The 18,529-nt window shown below is 37.2% G+C and overlaps 1 protein-coding gene across 3 annotated transcripts in view; it reads right to left on the bottom strand.

Annotated features, from left to right (window-relative positions):
- Window positions 1–9,775: 9,775 nt before the first annotated feature.
- LOC109074599 (transmembrane protein 168-A) overlaps window positions 9,776–18,529 on the bottom strand; it is a 56,811-nt gene continuing 48,057 nt past the window's right edge. For 2 of the 3 annotated variants that reach the window (XM_042747409.1, XM_042747416.1), the window contains 4 exons: window positions 16,083–17,242; window positions 14,636–14,778; window positions 12,171–12,436; window positions 9,776–11,356 (listed from right to left, as the gene is read on the bottom strand). In XM_042747409.1, coding sequence (XP_042603343.1) covers window positions 10,809–11,356; window positions 12,171–12,436; window positions 14,636–14,778; window positions 16,083–17,171 — 2,046 coding nt within the window. In that variant the 5' untranslated portion in view covers window positions 17,172–17,242 and the 3' untranslated portion in view covers window positions 9,776–10,808. Of the gene's footprint in view, window positions 11,357–12,170; window positions 12,437–14,635; window positions 14,779–16,082; window positions 17,243–17,908; window positions 18,115–18,529 lie in introns of those variants that run through there. The other variant, XM_042747403.1, reaches the window with a different exon arrangement.

Below are 18,529 nucleotides of genomic sequence, written 5' to 3'. Positions count from 1 at the left end.
TACAAACGACTCTTATTTATTTTTAGTGAATCAAAATCATACAGTGTACCCAGAGTAGTAGGATTCACTAACAAATGACTTTTATGAACCAGTTCCCTTTGGTGAATCAAAACCATACAGCACAACCAGTGTTGTAGGATTCACAAACAAATGACTCTTATAAATCCCGTCGCTTTAATGAATGATCACAAATGCATTTAAATCAGATGACTAAATGAACTCTCCAAATTCCATGCTTTAATTCCATTTTTTTTTTTTACTCGTTCATGGGAGATTATAATTTTACACATTGTTCAAATAGGTTTTACAAAGACAATTCAAAACATAAACTTTAGGTTTTGGTTGATTCTTAAATCTGTTTTATGAATGCCAACTGCTTAGTTTGGGTGATGCTATTTTTTATTTTTTTAATTAATATTTTTGCATGTCCCATACTCAGAATTTGTGCTCTGCATTTTACCCATCCAAGTACACACACAGACACACACGCACACACACACACACACACACACACACAGATGGAACTGAACTTGGGTTTGGACTAAACAATTGAATAAAATGTGAAACAGGCGAAATAACAGATGTTAAGTCCTCTCACTCATATTCAAACGTCATATTGCTCTCACTGCAAAGAGCACTAAGGATCTCCTCTTTGCGATTAGGTACTTTATCTGTTAACAGCCGCAAATAAACCATCACGTCGCGGGATGGAAAGCATGAAAGTGTTTATTATTCCTCCAATAAATGAAGAGAGGTCTTCATGGCACTGTGACATATCTGGCAGTGTTACAATGCTGTTGATTAGAGTGAAAAGCCTTGGATGCGGATTTCGTGCGTTTAATTTATCACGACAGAGCTACTATAAATTTTGTGCTTTTAACGGTGAGAAATGCACCAATGCAGTCTATTCAGAGAGCCGTCCATCATGCTGTCGTGAACCTCTATTAGGAGGAGTGCAACATTTCTGAACATATAAATCAATTCTATAATATCACCCCAGCATGCACGACGACCACGGCTTCGGGCCTTTTCTCAGCCCTGTGTAAACCAGGGATCACAGTTGGGCAGCTAATTTTCAAGTCAGTTTCAAGTAGGGCATAAATATCATTACCAGGTCAGACAGAACATAACTATGTGGGATTGCCTCGGACCATAATGTTACTTACACAAGACAACATCTCGTACACTTGTTATCCGTGCAGAAATTGGTGTGATGCTTGGCTTGCAGGTCTAGGTGACTGTCTTACCAAATCTTTTGAGGGCCAATGGCAAGGACAGGAACTTACATTGGTAAGTGTTCCTACTGTATTGATAAAAAGAGATGTTGGTGCTTTTTCAAAACTTAAGGAACTGCTGCTTACTTGGATGTCATTACAACTGAAATGAAACAATAATAATTTAAAGAATGTGATTGAGTCTGCATTAGCATGTTACTAAGCTAATATAATACCTTAATCGTAAACAATACTCAGTATACACAAATATTGTGTGAAATAGTCAATTTTAAATGAATAGATCTGTTTGCATTGATACTTTACAGTATTAAATGCAATATACTGTACATTTATAAACTCCATTGCTCTTGTCTTGACATAGTGAAGGTTTTTTTTTTTTTTTTTTTTTTGATGTGGTGCATTCTGGGATTGACTAACTTGCAAGGGACATATGTACTTTATTAATACTTTACTCAGCAAAAGTGACAGTAAAGGCTTTTAAAGACTATGAAATTTCTTTTCAAAGAAATGAACCAATGAAGCAAAAAATATATCAGAGTTTCCACATAAATAATAAGCAGTACGGCAATGATAATAATAAGAAATGTTTCTTAAGCAGCAAATCAGTAGCCTATATTAGAAAGAGTTCTAAAGGATCATGTGACACTGAAGACTGGAGTAATAATGCTGAAACTTTGGCTTTGAGATCACAGATATAAATTACATTATAAAATTAAAATAGAAAATAGTTATTTCAAATTGTAATAATAATTTACAATATTACTCTTTTAACTATTTTTTTATCAAATAAATTCAGCCTTAACAAGCATAAGAGTTCATATAAAAACAGGAAAAAAATAATACTGTACATGTGCCAAACTAGCATATTTTAAAGAAAGATAGACCACACTTTTCAAATTACTTTGTAAAATAATTTAAATTAATTTAAAGTAAAAATAATAAGAGGACTATAACAACAGACAAAACAACAGAAAAAAAATAGAACAAGTATTTGCATACTTAATAATAGAAAGAAAAGAGTAGAATAAGTATTCGAAAGCTTTCTGGTTGTCAAGCAATTGGTTTAAAGTAATTGTTTTAACATTAAAAGTTAATTTTAGGTATGTTCAAAGTAAAACCTCAAACGTATGTATCCTGCAAGCCTGACATTCATAATTAACGCCAACGGTGTGTTCTTGTGAAGCTTATCTTAGTTTTTTAAAGCTAATGACAAAACAAATGTTTTATGCACTCTCAACATTGAGGGCTCAGTGTTACTGATTAGATGGAATTAAGCAGGATAACAGTAGATTAATATCTAAACACCAGCATTCTTAAGGGTAATGGTAAATTTAGTAAAATGCAAATTGAAACGACAGGATTGTTTATTCGAAGGCGTCTGGGAAATGTTAATGCAGAGAACTGCTTGTCCAGAAATCAGTGAGCAGTCACTCTAAATGTAATTACAGCATTTGCTGCTTTCTTATCCAAGAAGAGCTCTTATTACAGCACTGAGCTTAAGTTATTCAGCCGTCGAATTGTCTGTAATGCTTTGGAAACCATGCTGTGATGCTAATGATATGGGGATACAAGCAAATATTACACTTGTTGGGACTAGTCTACATACATGTTTACTAAATGTGGCCATAACAGCATTATTTACTTTATTTATGAGCTACTTTTGCTTTTGGAACATGTCAAAAGATGGTTTGAGCTCACTTTGGGGTTATTTTTCAGCATTTTTTGTCTCCAAGTCATAAACACACATTCTGAATTCTCTGAACATCCAGTCATTTTGTTGATAAAGAAAGTCAGGATTGATTATTTGCTTCTGTTACAGTTAATCAAACACCTTGAAGGGACATTTGATGAGAATTTTGCATAGTACACTCAATATATTAAATCACATCCATAGCTTGAGGCTGTCCTGGACTAGACCCAACATTAATGAATGTGAAAGAAAATAGCTGATATTTTTGCATCAGATCCTATTCTGAAATCAGTCAATTTTTTTGATTTGCTAAAGTTTTAAACTTTAGCACACAACTCATTTTGAACCATTTGAATGATATGTAGCCCTGCACAGGAAACAATTAAATATTCTGGCCACAAATTAAGTGCTTGTTCCTACGACTTTAAAATTTCCCAACTTATTACTTACTAAAATGTTAAATTACATCAATATAAAATGACTATACTGAACTAATTTGTTCCCTCATGTTCATTTAAAGGGATAGTTCACCCAAAAATGAAAATTCTGTTATCATTTACTTACCCTCATGTCGTTCCAAACTTGTATGAGTTGCTTTCTTATGTTGTGGTTCCCATTGACTTCCATAGTATTTCTTTTCCTCTTGTGGAAGTCAATGGGAACCACCAACTGTTTGAATACCAGCAATCTTCAAAATAAAAATCTTCATTTTTGGGTGAACTATCCCTTTAACATGAGAACAATTTAAATAACTTAAAACTGGACGATTTAGCAAATCATGACCACTATTTACAGCAACAAATGAATGAATTAGTAAATTGAGGCCATGCTGTACTAATTTGTTCACTCATTTTATTTTAATTAAAACAAGAGAGCAAATTAATAAATTGTGGCCACAATTTAAATAAAACTAGAGAACGAATTCACGGTTTACAGCTAAAATCGAATGAATTAGTAAATTGTTGCCACGAATTAAAACTAGGGAACTAATTAGTAAATCGTGGCCAAGATTTACAGCAACAAGTGAATGAATTAGTAAATCGTAGCCACTATTTACAGCTAAAATCGAACAAATTAGTAAATCGTGGCCACAATTTAAAAACTAGGGTATGAATTAGTAAATCATGGCCATGATGTACAACTAAAATTGAATGAATTAGTAAATCATGGCCAAAATTTAAAACAAGTGAATGAATTAGTAAATCATGGCCACACTTTACAGCTAAAATTTAATTAATATATAAATCGTGGCCACAATTTAAAACTAGGGAACAAATTAGTAAATCGTGGCCACTATTTACAGCAGTAAGTGAATGAATTAGTCAAATAAATCATGGCTGTACAATTTATTACAACGATGGAATGAATTAGTAAATTATGGCCACAAATAAACATGTTCTGGGAATGAATTATTAATTTGTGGCCATGATATATATATATATATATATATATATATATATATATATATATATATATATATATATATATATATATATATATATATATATATATATATATATATATATATAAAATTTATAATAGGCTAAAGCTATAGGCTCAGCAGCTACCTGACAACCACACACACAGCACCTTGGCATCATGATGTCGAGTTTTTCACAGACAAGCACCACTTACAATTTTTTTTTAATTCAAAGTGCGATATCCAATACTCAATTTAACTGAATGAATAGGCATGCACAAAACCTGCAAAACAATTTCAATGAAATTACTGATTCGTGACTGTTCTATGCAAGCTACTCACCTACCCACGAAAACACTTGAGGAAACTTAAATTGTATTTCACAGCTCTACAGAGATGTAACTGATCTTCACTAGTCTTACAAATGTGAAAAGGGTATTATTTTCACCTCAGTCGTGGGCTGAGAATTTATTTTCGACTCATTTTATGATAGAAAATAAGATTGGTCTTTTAAATTCATAGCTGCTTAATCTAAAGAGCTTCTAAGATGGGCTATTTAACTAAAGCTCATCAAAGACTAGTTCTGCTGATATTTTTAACACTGTCAGCAAGAGAACTTAATGAAAGAGAGAGGGAGAAAGAGGGTTTTTAAAGCACCAAGCCTTTTATGTTCCTTCTTTTGACCACACGAGATTCACAGAGCACGTGAAATTCATCTCAATCGATTCCACTTATAAAGCTGAGACAAGGGTGCGATCTCACCATCTGTCTTGTGAGGACAATTCAGATACCTGGAGACCTGAAGTTCATATGCATGTTTAAAAATGGACTATGCTTGCAATCATTTTTATTTGTTATGGATCAACTAGATTTATAAAATTTTCTGGTAAATCATTTATACAGCCTTATTTAAATTAATTCTGCTTGTGATTCATGAATAAGTCCCAATATGTGATTTGAATTAAATCATATTTATAATTCAGTGTTTCAAGGTTAAAATATTTGCTAAGTATCTAAGAGGAGGCTACAGATAAACCTTGCATTTAAATGCAGTGGGTGTCCATGTAATTATTTCTGGTGTGCTTATATCAGGGGAACTACAATTTAATTAGTCATTTGACACACTTTTTTATTCTAAAACAACAGTGCATTCAGAGTATAAATGCTAGCATGGCCGCAAGAAAGATTTCATTTTTGTAAAGACAATATGTTAGTATAATAATTATCTAGAACTAAGTAAAATATGCAGCAATAGATTCATCAGATGATATGTAGAATTTTAAAGATACATGTTAGCTAATTAGTCCACAGAAACTAATAGTATACATTATAGTATAGTACAGTTACTTAACTCTTTAGGCTAATCTATAATTATTTGATTAATTTAAACTTAAATGGTCATTTACGAACCATTTAATAACTGGAATAATGTAGTCAGCTGGTCATTTTGGCAAAATAAACCTCTTCAGGGTGATACAAAATCAGTTTGTTGAATATTTTAATATATGTTAATATTAAAGCACCTAATATAATATAATAATATTTGCTGATGTTATTATTTAAAGTTATTATAAAATTAAAAACCATCCCTTTTAACACAGTTTTAGACAACTGCAGTAGGTTTTTCACTTTTCCCTCTAAGTAGAAACAAAATGTCTGTCATTAATAGACCTTAATCTGGTTAGACGTCATACTGAATTTAACATAGATGAAAATTTAAGCTGTGAGAAATAGACTTAAAGTGTTTACAATGTCACACGTTGTAAAGATCCTATTGTGTAATTTTCATAACTTTCAAACTGTTTTAACATTGTCTACTGAAAGTTTCTTCAGGAAGATGTTTTGTCAGCTTGTTAAGCAACAGTAAAATCTGTCACAGTACTTTGATCCCCAACAGCCTTGTTTTCCTGTCAAAAAGTATGGCGTTAGCCTGATTAAGGTCCAATCCTGCTCCTGGAGGTCCACCGTCCAGCAGAGTTTAGCTGAAACACAATTAAACACACATGAACCAGGTAATCAAGGTCTTACTAGACATACTAGAAACTTCCAGGCAGGTGTGTTTTATTCGGGTTGGAGCTAAACTCTGCAGGATTGTGGCCCTCCAGGACCGAGAGCTAACACTTCATGGGCTAACATTTTATGGTAGTTATTAACCCTTCCCAATAGGAGGAGCACTTCTGCTTTACACTGATTGTATAACCTGCTAATAATGTCATATTGTGTGGGACAGCTTTCACCTCCGGTGTCCAGGTCAGTCATCATTAAGCTCACTAGCAGTAGATTCAGGACTGGAACCTTGCTGCATCACAGAGAGGATGAACTATTCTGAAGGCAACCGCGTGTATCGGTGTGCATGTATATGTAGCTTCAAAATCACACACACTAAATTCAGGCACAGTCACTGTCAGCTGCCTCTAAATCAGGCTATTCCATTCCACTGCCCAATTGCCCAGCAGCTAAGAAAAACCGAGAAAAGATAAAGAAGTTTCTTGGTTAAAAAAGGGCACATGATAACAGTCCTCAAAGTCTTTCTTAGTAGGGATGATAGTTTTGAATATTTGCATTATGTCTGGTCCACTTCACAACTTAATTTGATCATGAATTGTTAGCCTATAGCCTGGAAGAAACCATCGGATTGTCTGTACAGCAGCCAACCCCAGTTCATTTTCTCTCTTCAGTACAGTGTAGTTGTAAGTCTGAAACAAATAATACCACAGTACTGCACAATTACAAAGCAGCAAGAAATGGACATGCAGAAAATGTATGTTTTTTTGGCTACAAAGTAAACAATGTAAAAATAATTGACTAATATGTACTGACTGTATCACAGATATTACTAAAGAACCAGTATATACTTTAAACATTAAAACATTTTAAATAACACAAACCTTGTATAGTTTGGCGAACCCAGCAACTTCCTGAATCAAGCATTGATTTGTCTGGTATCTTGCAAACACAAATATATCCTTGTCTGAACACCACAAAAAGATTATAAGATGCACATTATTGCCACTTAGCTTCAATAAAAACATGCTACCAGGTGATTCAATAAAGAATTTCTCTCATTTATAATCTCAAACTCCTGTTGGCATTGAATTAAATGACTATATTCAATCCAAAGCATCTGTGGGGAGAGTCTATTTTAGATACAGTCCACTGGGTGAGTTTTTATCTGCCATCGCTCATGACAGGTGAACTAATTACCCTTCCAAGGTTGTTTGGCTACATCAACACTTTTAATTCAAGCTATTCAGCTCCAGCTGTTCAGATAAATAATTAGAAATCACAACTGAAATCAGTCCACATCTATGAGCTTTGAGACAATATATGCTAGTAGGGGTTATGTCTGCTGGTAAACATATTTTTTTTCTTTCCAGCAGATAAACAATAAAAACAACTAGAATGTACTGGTGCTTGCAGTGGCAAAAATCTGCCCTCGGTTGCTAAGGTTTTTCAAGACCGTTGCTAGGGTACCTGGGGTGGTTGCTAGGTGGTTGCTAGGGTACTTGGGATGGTTGCTAGAACGGCTGCTAGGGTACTTAGGGTGTTGCTTGGCGGTTGCTAGGCAGTTGCTAAGGTACTTGGTGTGGTTGCTAAGGTGTTGCTAGGCAGTTGCTAGGGTGTTCTGGGTGGTTGCTAGGTGGTTGCTATGGTAACCTGGGTGGTTTTCTTGGTGTCAGTGCAACCCCTTCAATTCTGCTCCACAAGCGGGATTTGAAATGATGTTTCCGGCATGGGAGGCAGGCATGCTAACAAAGACATTAAACACTGCAGCCCCTAGCATCAGTAACTAGTGAATTTCTTGAGATCAGGGAAGTGAGGTTTACCTGCACAGAACTTACTAGCTGGCCTCCATAACATGAACAGACCTTACAAAGTAGGGCTGCCAAAAAGTAATCTCACATAGCTAGATTTTCAGACTAAAGGCAGCCCATAGCTGCTTCATCAGCTAAGGATCATCCATGAAGCCGTCTGACTGACACGCAAAGCAACCAATCACTTTTTGTTTTGTTGTAGTGTACTGTTTAAGGGAGTGAAAATGTAAAGTCAATGTCCCCATGATAACAGAATGGCATGCATCTAGTACATTATTCATTCAAGAACACTGTGTAAGTGAAGTACTACAAGGGGGCTGTGAACTTCTCATACTTTCGAAAATCCAGCATTTAGTTGATTCTGATGTGCTCATTCTCACTGTTGTCAACCAGATGATTTTCTTCTTCCATTAGGGGTTTGCCGTCACAGCGATTTTGTTTCCAGATGGACTGTTAAAGAACGTTTCAAACACATCTCCAGGAAATCCTGTAGAATTCAACCAATCAGGTGACTACTTCAAAACAAGTGTGTCCCATTTTATGTGAGTCATGCATCAGACATTCAGCCAATGGTCTGTGGGCGAGAATGTCCATTGACAGCTTTTCAAAAGTTGCCAAGAAGAGTTGTATTGTGATACAATACAAATTATCACATGCAGCATATAAAATCAAAAATGTTACAGTACATTTCATTATATAGTATATGTTTTACCACTGACTTGTCTCTGGTAAAGGCCATGACACTCTCTCATGGACAGCTTTCTCTAGGTATTACAGACCTGCTTGGTCAAGAGGAATCAAGTCTTAAAACATGCATTGAATATCTTCAAATGAATTGTTTGTTGAAAGCAAAGCACCTTGTGCATTTCCATGTTATGATTCTGACCCAGTTGTGCAGTTGCATAATATGACTCTGACATCTGCTTACTCACAGCTGATGTATCTGGATTTCGAAAGACACACAAGGTCCAGATGAGTGTGCGTGTGTTTGTTCATCATGATCTGACTCAGCAATCCTCTATAGGTGAAGCAGAGCAATGCTAATTCATTTTATTTAGAGGATGAAGCTAGCTTTAATCTAATCACTGCATAAAACAGTTCTGCCGTACATACATGAATCACTGACCTTAGCAAAGATGCTACACTCTGCCTCTGCTAACAACAGAGAATTGTCAACAAGTAGTAGGAACTGGGTTCTGGAGGGTAGGTAATAAAACTGACATAAATGTTCTCCATACCTTTAAGAGACAAGCAATGAAAGGATTTCTCCCTCACTTTGAAAGAACAGCCTCAAGGTAGCCGTAGTTCACCCACCTGCTGTGCTGAACTAATAAAATGCAAGAAAGTGACTTTAAAATGTTGCCTGGGAGATGTGTTCAGCTGCAGTGAAACGCAGGTCGTACTCTCTAAAGGACAAGAATAAACAAACTCACAGAATCACTGTTTCCATGACATCACACGCCATGTTTTCACATAACTGAAATGCTATATATGTACATTATAGCTATATATAAAAACCGATTCAGGTGCTGCATCTCTTTACTTTCTCTTGTTCCCTATTTGCATAGTAAAGGGGCTAGTGTCGGGACATTGGGACAATGATGACTCAATTGTATGTGTTAAAACGTCATTGGTATTTCAACAACTGTAACGTATCAGAACTAAAATCATTCGGTTTCATTTACTGTCAAAAAGTGTAGTGCTCTATGCAGTCAACCTACATTTTTTGGCTTTAAATAGAAAAGAGTACAAAGTCTTTTTACTGCATTGTGCGAGTTTTTCGGAAGTGAACATTTCATAGCACTGTGATGATTTTGACAATGGGACAGTCTGTAGTGCCTTAACATGCTATCCTATCTAATCATCACTAAACAGAGGTATATCTGCACATGCTAGAACATCTACTTACCAAACAGTCTTTATTAAAGGATGCTGGTCTTTTGAAAAAAAAAAGAAAAAAAAAAAAAAGAGTTAATAAAGATCAACTCTTCAACACAAAACCCCCACAGAGAATACAAAATAAAATATAGCATGATATGGTTTAAACATTGGCTTTTGTAGAGGTCTTGAAGAAACAACTAAACCAGACCCACTCTACAGCTTGGCAAAAAAAAGTAACATTTTAAAGGTACAATAAGATTTCTTGCTTGACTTTGTCTGAGACTAATTACATTGCAATACACATATTTCACCCAAATCCTTAGAAAACCCGATTAAAACGTAATAAATTAACACAAGGCACTTGGTGCTGACAGTCTCAATATTGTAAATGAGATAAGACAGTGGCTATATTGTGTATACAGGGCACATAGATAAACAGAAGAAACTGTCGTATGACAATGTGGCTCAATTCTGTTCCTAAAGATCAAACTTCCTGCAAGGATAAGCCCTAATTCATATCAAATATTCCCGAATCTTCTAATCAAGATCTTCTGGTTTGATTTGAAAATTGGGTGCGACTCTAAACTCTAGAAGAAAGTAGATCTTTAGAAGCAGGAATGAACGATCCATGTTCCCTATCCATAACTGATTAAAGTAATTTGTAAAAGGCAACTGAACAGTTAACTCAATAAAGGATATCCCAAAATTGCATAGAAAAGATACATGGTGAAGTATATACATTGTGTAGAAGCAAACCAATTGGTCACCTATGATCGGACTAGTTTAATCCCCTGCCCCGTGTCTAGTATGCTGGGAGGGAACCAAGAAAGTTTCAGTCTCCTGATGCAGCGCAAACACACACTACACAGCCACAGGAGGTTGAGTCCACAGCACCAGTTCGCCACAGCCACCAATGGGTAAGTGGCCTTGGGGAAGTGCGTTTTCCAGTGCTTGGCCACATCGCTTCCAGTGGGCAGATGGAGAGCATAGTCACTCCAGGGTTTGGACACACCGTATATCGCTGAGATGACCCGACCCCTCTCTGACCACTGCACGCCACTGTCAGGATCACAGTTGTATTTCACCCACTCAGCAGTGAAGTCTCCCAAACGAGGGGCATCCTGGGCTTCGGCATCCTGGACAGGGCTCATCTTGGCTCCTTGTACTGCCACATACATCTTTTCCACCTTTCGTACCGCCTTCACCCATGGTGCAGAATTCTCAGTGTCCAGGACCAGGATGAGGCGGGAGGAGAAGCCGGTGTTCCGTTCCTTCCACATATCAAGGATCTGTTGTAGACGCAAGCAGTCACCACCTGTGGACAAGAAAGGTTGTCAATCAATGGGAAAAGTAGGTGCTTCTTGACCAGTTACCAGAATAACAGTACCAGACATTTGGTCATTTACTACCAAGGCGTTGTCAACTTTAGACTAGTTCAAACAACAAGACTATTCAATCATCATTGCACCAGCTTGAATTCAGTAAAGAAATTCCCATTCACAATTACAGAAAGTGCTGACAAGATGTGATGGACTGTTGCTGCAGGGGAAATGGAGAGAGACGGTGCGAGCAACACCGAAAAGGTGTACAAAATCTGACAGTTTGCCATGCTGCGGGTAAGACTGCGAATAACATTCGGCAAGTTTCTTGTTCAAAAACTGAATGAGGATTCCTGGCTGTTTCTCACCCACCCTGGTCTGATCAAACAGTATGACAGAGGCTGTGACATCCCATATCGCTCATAAGGATTAATACCTCACTGAGTTACAGGACACACACACAGGCAGGAAGATAAAGCATGGTGGAACAATGGTACCAAGATATATCGTTACAGTTTGGAGAGCTTTCAGAATGATAAATTGCTAAAGCCAAGTCAAAATAAAAGTATTCATGCCTTGATCTTTTTTACAAAGACCTGGAAAAGCAATATTGATTTTGGCATTTAGGGACCAATGATATAAATAACTACCAACTGGTATATGATATACGGAAATAAACTGAGTTTGGGTCTTCATCCATGTTTCAATAAAAAAAAAAAACACCTATACATCCTCCAATTCACAACCTTAACTTTCAGTTAATTTTGATAATTCCTGCCCTACCAATTGCACCTGCTATCCAGCTCTTACCTGCCAGAATCCAGTCTCCACTGGGAAGTGTGTGGCCACTGTAGTAGAGGATGTAGGTGTCATGCCGTGGGCCTTCTGTAGTGCAGAGCTCCAGAAAAGAGCGCAGTTTGGCCTGCAGAGTGTCTAGGCTTAGACTGGTGGAGTAGTCACACCCGAAGGTCTGGATGAGATGATGGGAGAAGAGTCGCTGCACAGCGTTCAAAGTAGCTGTGGAGTGCAGTTCCTGGGCTTGCCCCGGAGGCAAAAGCAATGGCTGTCCATCCGCACTGCATCACATCGAGAAAAAGAGGATAAAATGATGGGTGAAATGTGCAAGAGAGGCTGATGCTTCTGAATTGCCAACTGGGTCACCTTGACCTTCTGAGTGAACACTAACCCATGTACAAAAAAAATAATTTTTTGAATTGAAAAAGGTCTTGAAAATGTAAGATGCAGGAAAAGGTACAAAGAAAAGGAGAAAGGCCATAGTAAGCATGACGTTAATCCTTTTGAAAAATGCAAGTAGTTCTGCAGCTTCTCGCAGGGTCAACCTAACCCGTTTCTGCCTATCTAAAAGAGCATGGCAAAGCTTCAGCTGTAAATATCACCCAGAACACTCGCTAATAACAAATGGACAATTAACAACCAAGACCATTATGATCCCCCCATACCATTGCTTCCCAAAGATTGTGATTATAAAACCAAGACCAACTCTTTGTGGTGGCAGTGTTAAAAGATTATTTCCCATGCTTGCTGAAAACTGAAATGGCAAGTCTAAGGCACAGTGACCCATGAAAACTACCCAGGCAGGTGCTGAGCCATTCAAGCGGAAATGACGTTTGTCAGGATTCTTTCCTTCTCTCTCAATCTCGTAGCTTTCCTGTTTGCATTTCTCTATCGCTTCAAATCCTTTTTTTTTCCTGCTCAACCCATCCCTGGTTCAATGCCTCTCGTTCCCAAACACAACATTTTAAAAATAATATCATGACCAAAGGCAAAATTTTAGCTGAAATGACATTTCACAAGAAGTTTACTAGCCACAAGGCATCTATCAGAACAGATAAACAAGATTTTTAATTAAAAGGACTAATAAATTGTTCACAGTTTATATAAAGTATTAAAATGCTTTCTGGGTGAACCATCTGAAAATTTGGATGATGGCCAGAGTGCATTCCTTTTAAATGTGAAAGTAAATGGTACCACACAGCATCTGCTAAGAATGAAAACTAGCTCTTGCTGGTGAAGGCCAGCCTGTCGACCTGAGCATTTCTCTCTCCTCCCTCCCTCCCTCTCATCTTCCCAAGAGGCCCTCGTCATGGTAAAAACATGATCTGTACCCATCAGATGGAAGATTGCACCTTGCTACATTCCCCTCATGCACACGCTTCATGCAGAGCCCTTTCACCAAGAGTGCTGGAATATTGAGCATGAAGTGGCTGTGGAGCTGCATCCTAATCGACATCATAATCAGAGACCTGCCCTGTACCCCACCCTCGCGCACTCTCTGTATGCATGGCACATTCTTTTCCCAACGGGACCAACAATATACCAAGTTTATTAAAGGCTATGAGTTTATTTAATGCTAACGTGTGTTCATAAGATCCAATCCGGGGTGGTTGTGCATCCTTTTTTTTTTGGACACTTATAAAATGACTGATCAAGATGCACATTCGAAATGAGCAAGAGTGGGGCAGCAGATCCCTTGATAGTGTAATCATGATTATTAATCATCCTCCTGATTTAGCTACACATACAAAACAAGCTGTTTTAAATTACTTCATCATCATAGTGAAATCACAACCATGGCCAGATTCAAAAATCAAAAGCTGTTCAGTATTCAGCAACATGACCTGATGTGCTGAACATCGGTGTGAACTATACTGGTAAATAAAGGCCAATTAAAATAGAAGTCATTTGCATATACTGTCAAAGTCTTAAAGCTAGAGTAGGAAAAACTGTTTAATTATAAGGGTCAGAGAAAGGATGGAAATAAGTCATGTAAAACTGTTTTTACTGCAACAAAATATTATAATCATTATAAGTGGACATTAGGAAAAATGCTATGCAAGTGTAGACCATGGCCCACTTAACACTAAATATTTAATATATAAATATACTTTTGCCGTGGGTACAGATATTAAGCTTATATGGATTTTCTCTGAAACTGAATTGGGCTTGAAGTACAGTCTTGCATTGCTGCTAATATTATTCCTCTATGATAAATTACAAATGTTTTTTCAGTTGTAAGTCACTTTTAGCTTCTGCTAGATGAATACTTGTAAATGCATGTGAACTGATTCTAAGAAATATGATTAATAAGAAAACTAGTTTCTTGGGTATTCATGTTTGTTATATAAAACATAAATGAGAAGCTTTCTGCAAGGTTGTTGATTTCTATCAATGTACTTGTGACCATGTGAACAAGCATGTCAGAAAATGCCTTTGAATGCCATATCACTGTTGTGTTTATGTACATGTGCAGTTACCTGCTGTAGCAAGTGGGAATTACCACCGCATACCCAACGCAGGTGCCTCCCAAGCAGTCGCCCAGTTCATGGAAGAGTCCATGAGCCAGAGACTCCAGTGGCAGTACCACTAAAAACACACTCATGAAGAGTCCATTAGTGACCTGTGGAGAGGAACCCTCGGTGATCAACAACTCTGAAGTTCATCCAAACAAACACACTCTAACTTCATGGCAGAGTTTGAAAAGATTGATATTATACACATCTTGATGTATGCAAATGATAAAAAAAATTACAATAAAAGAGGCTATGCTGGCAATAGCGTACTTGCATTCTACTCTACTTGCAATTTAGATTAATTTCTACATTGATATTTGCTCAATTTGATCTTCATTTTTTAGTGTTCTAGATCTTGTAGCTCATGTTGCATGGCGTTAGAAACACTATGGTCAAAGTTTCAACTCTCAGCAAGCTCACATACAGATAAAATACATAACTTGAACGCGAAGTCATATTGGATAAAAGACTACCATAAAAGCTACCATTTTACCATCTGTTTCTCAACTCATTATTTGATCAGTTTGCCAGATGCCACAAGCTAAATTAAACACGCTATGTGATGATGTCACGTAAATCTAAATTTAAATTCTACACTTTTCTAGTGTATGCTACATACATACAATTTGCTTTAAAAATAGTGCACGATCTGCAGTCTTAAGTGAGTAGTATGCTAGTAGTGTTACTTTTGTTCTCAGGCCTGTTCATTTTAATCTAGTGTACTACAGCCTGAATATACCTCTGACTCACCAGCATACTATTTTCACTGGCAAAAAAAATTATAAAATAAATGACTTAAAACAAAACAAAATTCATTTATTATAAAAAATTAAACACTGCATTTGCTTTACACGCTGAATAACATTAGCAAAGTCGGAAGTGCTTCTAATGACTCATTGCAGCATTCATATCTTAACATTAAATCTCAAGAGAATTACTATAAAGGTTAGATTAAGCACTTCTGCCCAAGGCCTGATGGCTGGTTTATTATGTTGTCCCCATTTAACATTATGCATCTTTGGTGTAGATAAGTTATTATGGCATATAGTGTTTTAAATATGTCAAAAGAATACTTCAACAAAAATATTACATAATTTTTGTTATCATTTACTCGTCATTCTAAACTTGCATGACTGACTTTGTTCTGCAGAATGCAAAAGAAGGTATTTTGAAGAATGTTGGTAATCAAACTATTTTGATTACATTGACTTTTATTGTATGGTTAAAACCAGCTGACACATTCTTCAGAGTATCTTCATTTGTGTTCCATAGAAGAAAGAATGCCATACAGGTTTGGAATGACATGAGGGGAAGTAAATGATGTTTTATGTTGTTAATGTCAAGTATTGTTAAACATGATTCATCTAGATAGATCGAAATGATTCTGAAAGCATTAATCAACATGCTTTACCTGCCATGAGACGGCCCCTAGTATGATGGTGGACATCAGGCAAAAGAGGACCAGACGTTCGGAAATGAGGCAGAAATGACGCATGCCCCTGGAGGCCATGATCCTGTCCAAACTGAGCGTTTGCGAGCGCTGGGCCGCCCACGTCTTCTGACACTCGCTTAGTTTGGTGTGAAAGCACCATAGCGTGACAAGGAACACCATGTGGCACAGGATCCACAAGAGGCCAAAGACGCAGAAGCCAGGGATGACCAGGTACCAAACATCCAGGTTACCCAGCTTAAAGGCACAGAGCACAAAGAATGCCAACTCAACAAGTGCCAATGGGAACAGAGAAAATCTCCTCCACAGACGACCGGCTGAGAGAAACTGCTTCCAGCGTTCTGTAGCCGAAAAGCTGCTGAAGTACACGTCTAGAAGAGGCTCGCAGATAAGCCGGCCCAGGTAGCAGCTGAGCGCGAAGGGGTTTGCTTGGATCTCCAAGGACTGGAAGAAGGTAACAGCGGTGATTACAGCAAAACAGGCTAGATTAGGGAGAGCCAAGGGCGACTTCATGCGAAGGTCCACGATGAGGGCCGTTAACGCGAACATCAGAGCAATCGTAGCCAGTGATTTGTAGAAAACCAAGCTGATGCTTGCAACACCAAATCCCAGGAGCTCTAAAAGCTCGGACGAGGTGAGTACGACTGGTTTATTCGTAGCGCTACTGCACAAGCGTTCTGTTAGGGCCCAGAGCGTCCGAATGGCTAAGCTAGCGAGCAACAGGTAGTTTGTGACCTGCTCCTTTATGTCGTTCTCCAGAGACTGGCTGTTCAGGAAGCACAGGAGTCCCTGCAGGAAGCCAAACCACAGGTGGAAGAGACTTAAACTGGCGGACTCCATTGAAAAGTAGTAGTAGAGGATACAGGCTATGGCCGAAACGAACAATCCCAAGATGAAGATGACCAGAATCATGGACTCTGCAGTCTGTTCCCACCGTACGTACATTCCCAAGCACACGGCTACCAGCAGGTTGAAGCTGGAGAGATACCCCAGACAGCGGAGGGAGGACCACATGTCCACACCCTTGTCCGACTCCTCTTGGCCTGACATTTCTGAGTATAATCACAGAGGATCAGACCTCACTCCTCCAAGACTAGGAAAGATAATGTTGATGCATTCCACTAAAATCAATAATAGGACAAAGAGTTGTTAGTCAGTGATGCAATTACAAAAACACATCATATGACTGATATCTTAATCATGCAATCATATAATTTACATATTAATCATGCATGTGAGCTCAGAAAACTGAATTATCATCTTGTCTTGACATCTACAAAGAAGAAGGATTTTTGTCATTTGGAATCTGTAAACAAACAATGGCATAGTAGCATAGTATAGCTTTCTGTGATAGTAAACACACACACGTGTGTATATATACGTATATACAGATATATATATATATATATATATATATATATATATATATATATATATATATATATATATATATATATACACACACACATGCATAATAAATGCAAAATTAAACGCTAACACGATTATTTTTTTTTTTTGACAACGATGTATCCATAACAGATATATGTTGACCGATCCTGTTCAATACAGCACGAGTGTCAAAGTTCAGGATTAGTAGATATCAGATGTGAAACTGCCACATAAACAGCACAGACCAGACACTCCCAACTTTATCACTGGAAACACTCTAAAAAGGCATTAAAATATCGCGATAACACTTCAAAGTAGGAGTACTAACAACTGGCTTTTGTAATTCAATTCTCTTTTGTTAAAAAAAAAATAGCATATGCACACCGAATTATTCTTACATTTGTTTATGACAACGAGTTTTTGGGTTCACGATGTCCATGATGCTTCCGTACTCCAAACTACGGGAGCACCGAGGGTTCAAACGCGAAGTGTAAAATCTGAGATTCTCCACTTCATTGGCGTCTTGTGTTGGATGTATTTTCAGGTATTGTCATATACATAATTCATTAGTCGGTTTAGGCTATATATAGGTTTTGAGTTCGGTGCTGAATTGTGATGTCAAAAAGGCTTTCTGTTTATAACAAAGAAAATATGTAATGCTTATTAACCTTTTCCATGTACTATAAATAAACTCATATAGCCTTATAGCTTATATATATATATATATATATATATATATATATACACACACACATATAATTGCAACCTGCACAAAATGGTTCTGACCCTAGGATGTGAGTGTTTTGTGGATTATTAAGTGTTTCTGTCTGTGGGCTGAGAGTTCCAGTGAAGCAAAAAAACATAAAGGCATGCATTATTGTTTATTTATTTTTGCAGTTGGCGTAAGAAAACACATAATTCCATACTTTCATGATGGGCAAGCTATAAGTTGTTCTAGTGCTGTGCATAAGATGCTTCAGTTATGATCATTTCTCATTTTTATGCCTGAAAATAAAATA

The sequence above is a fragment of the Cyprinus carpio genome, chromosome A4, assembly GCF_018340385.1.
Source record: "Cyprinus carpio isolate SPL01 chromosome A4, ASM1834038v1, whole genome shotgun sequence".
Classification (NCBI taxonomy): Eukaryota; Metazoa; Chordata; class Actinopteri; order Cypriniformes; family Cyprinidae; genus Cyprinus; species Cyprinus carpio.
This window is presented reverse-complemented; position numbering and strand designations above follow the sequence as displayed.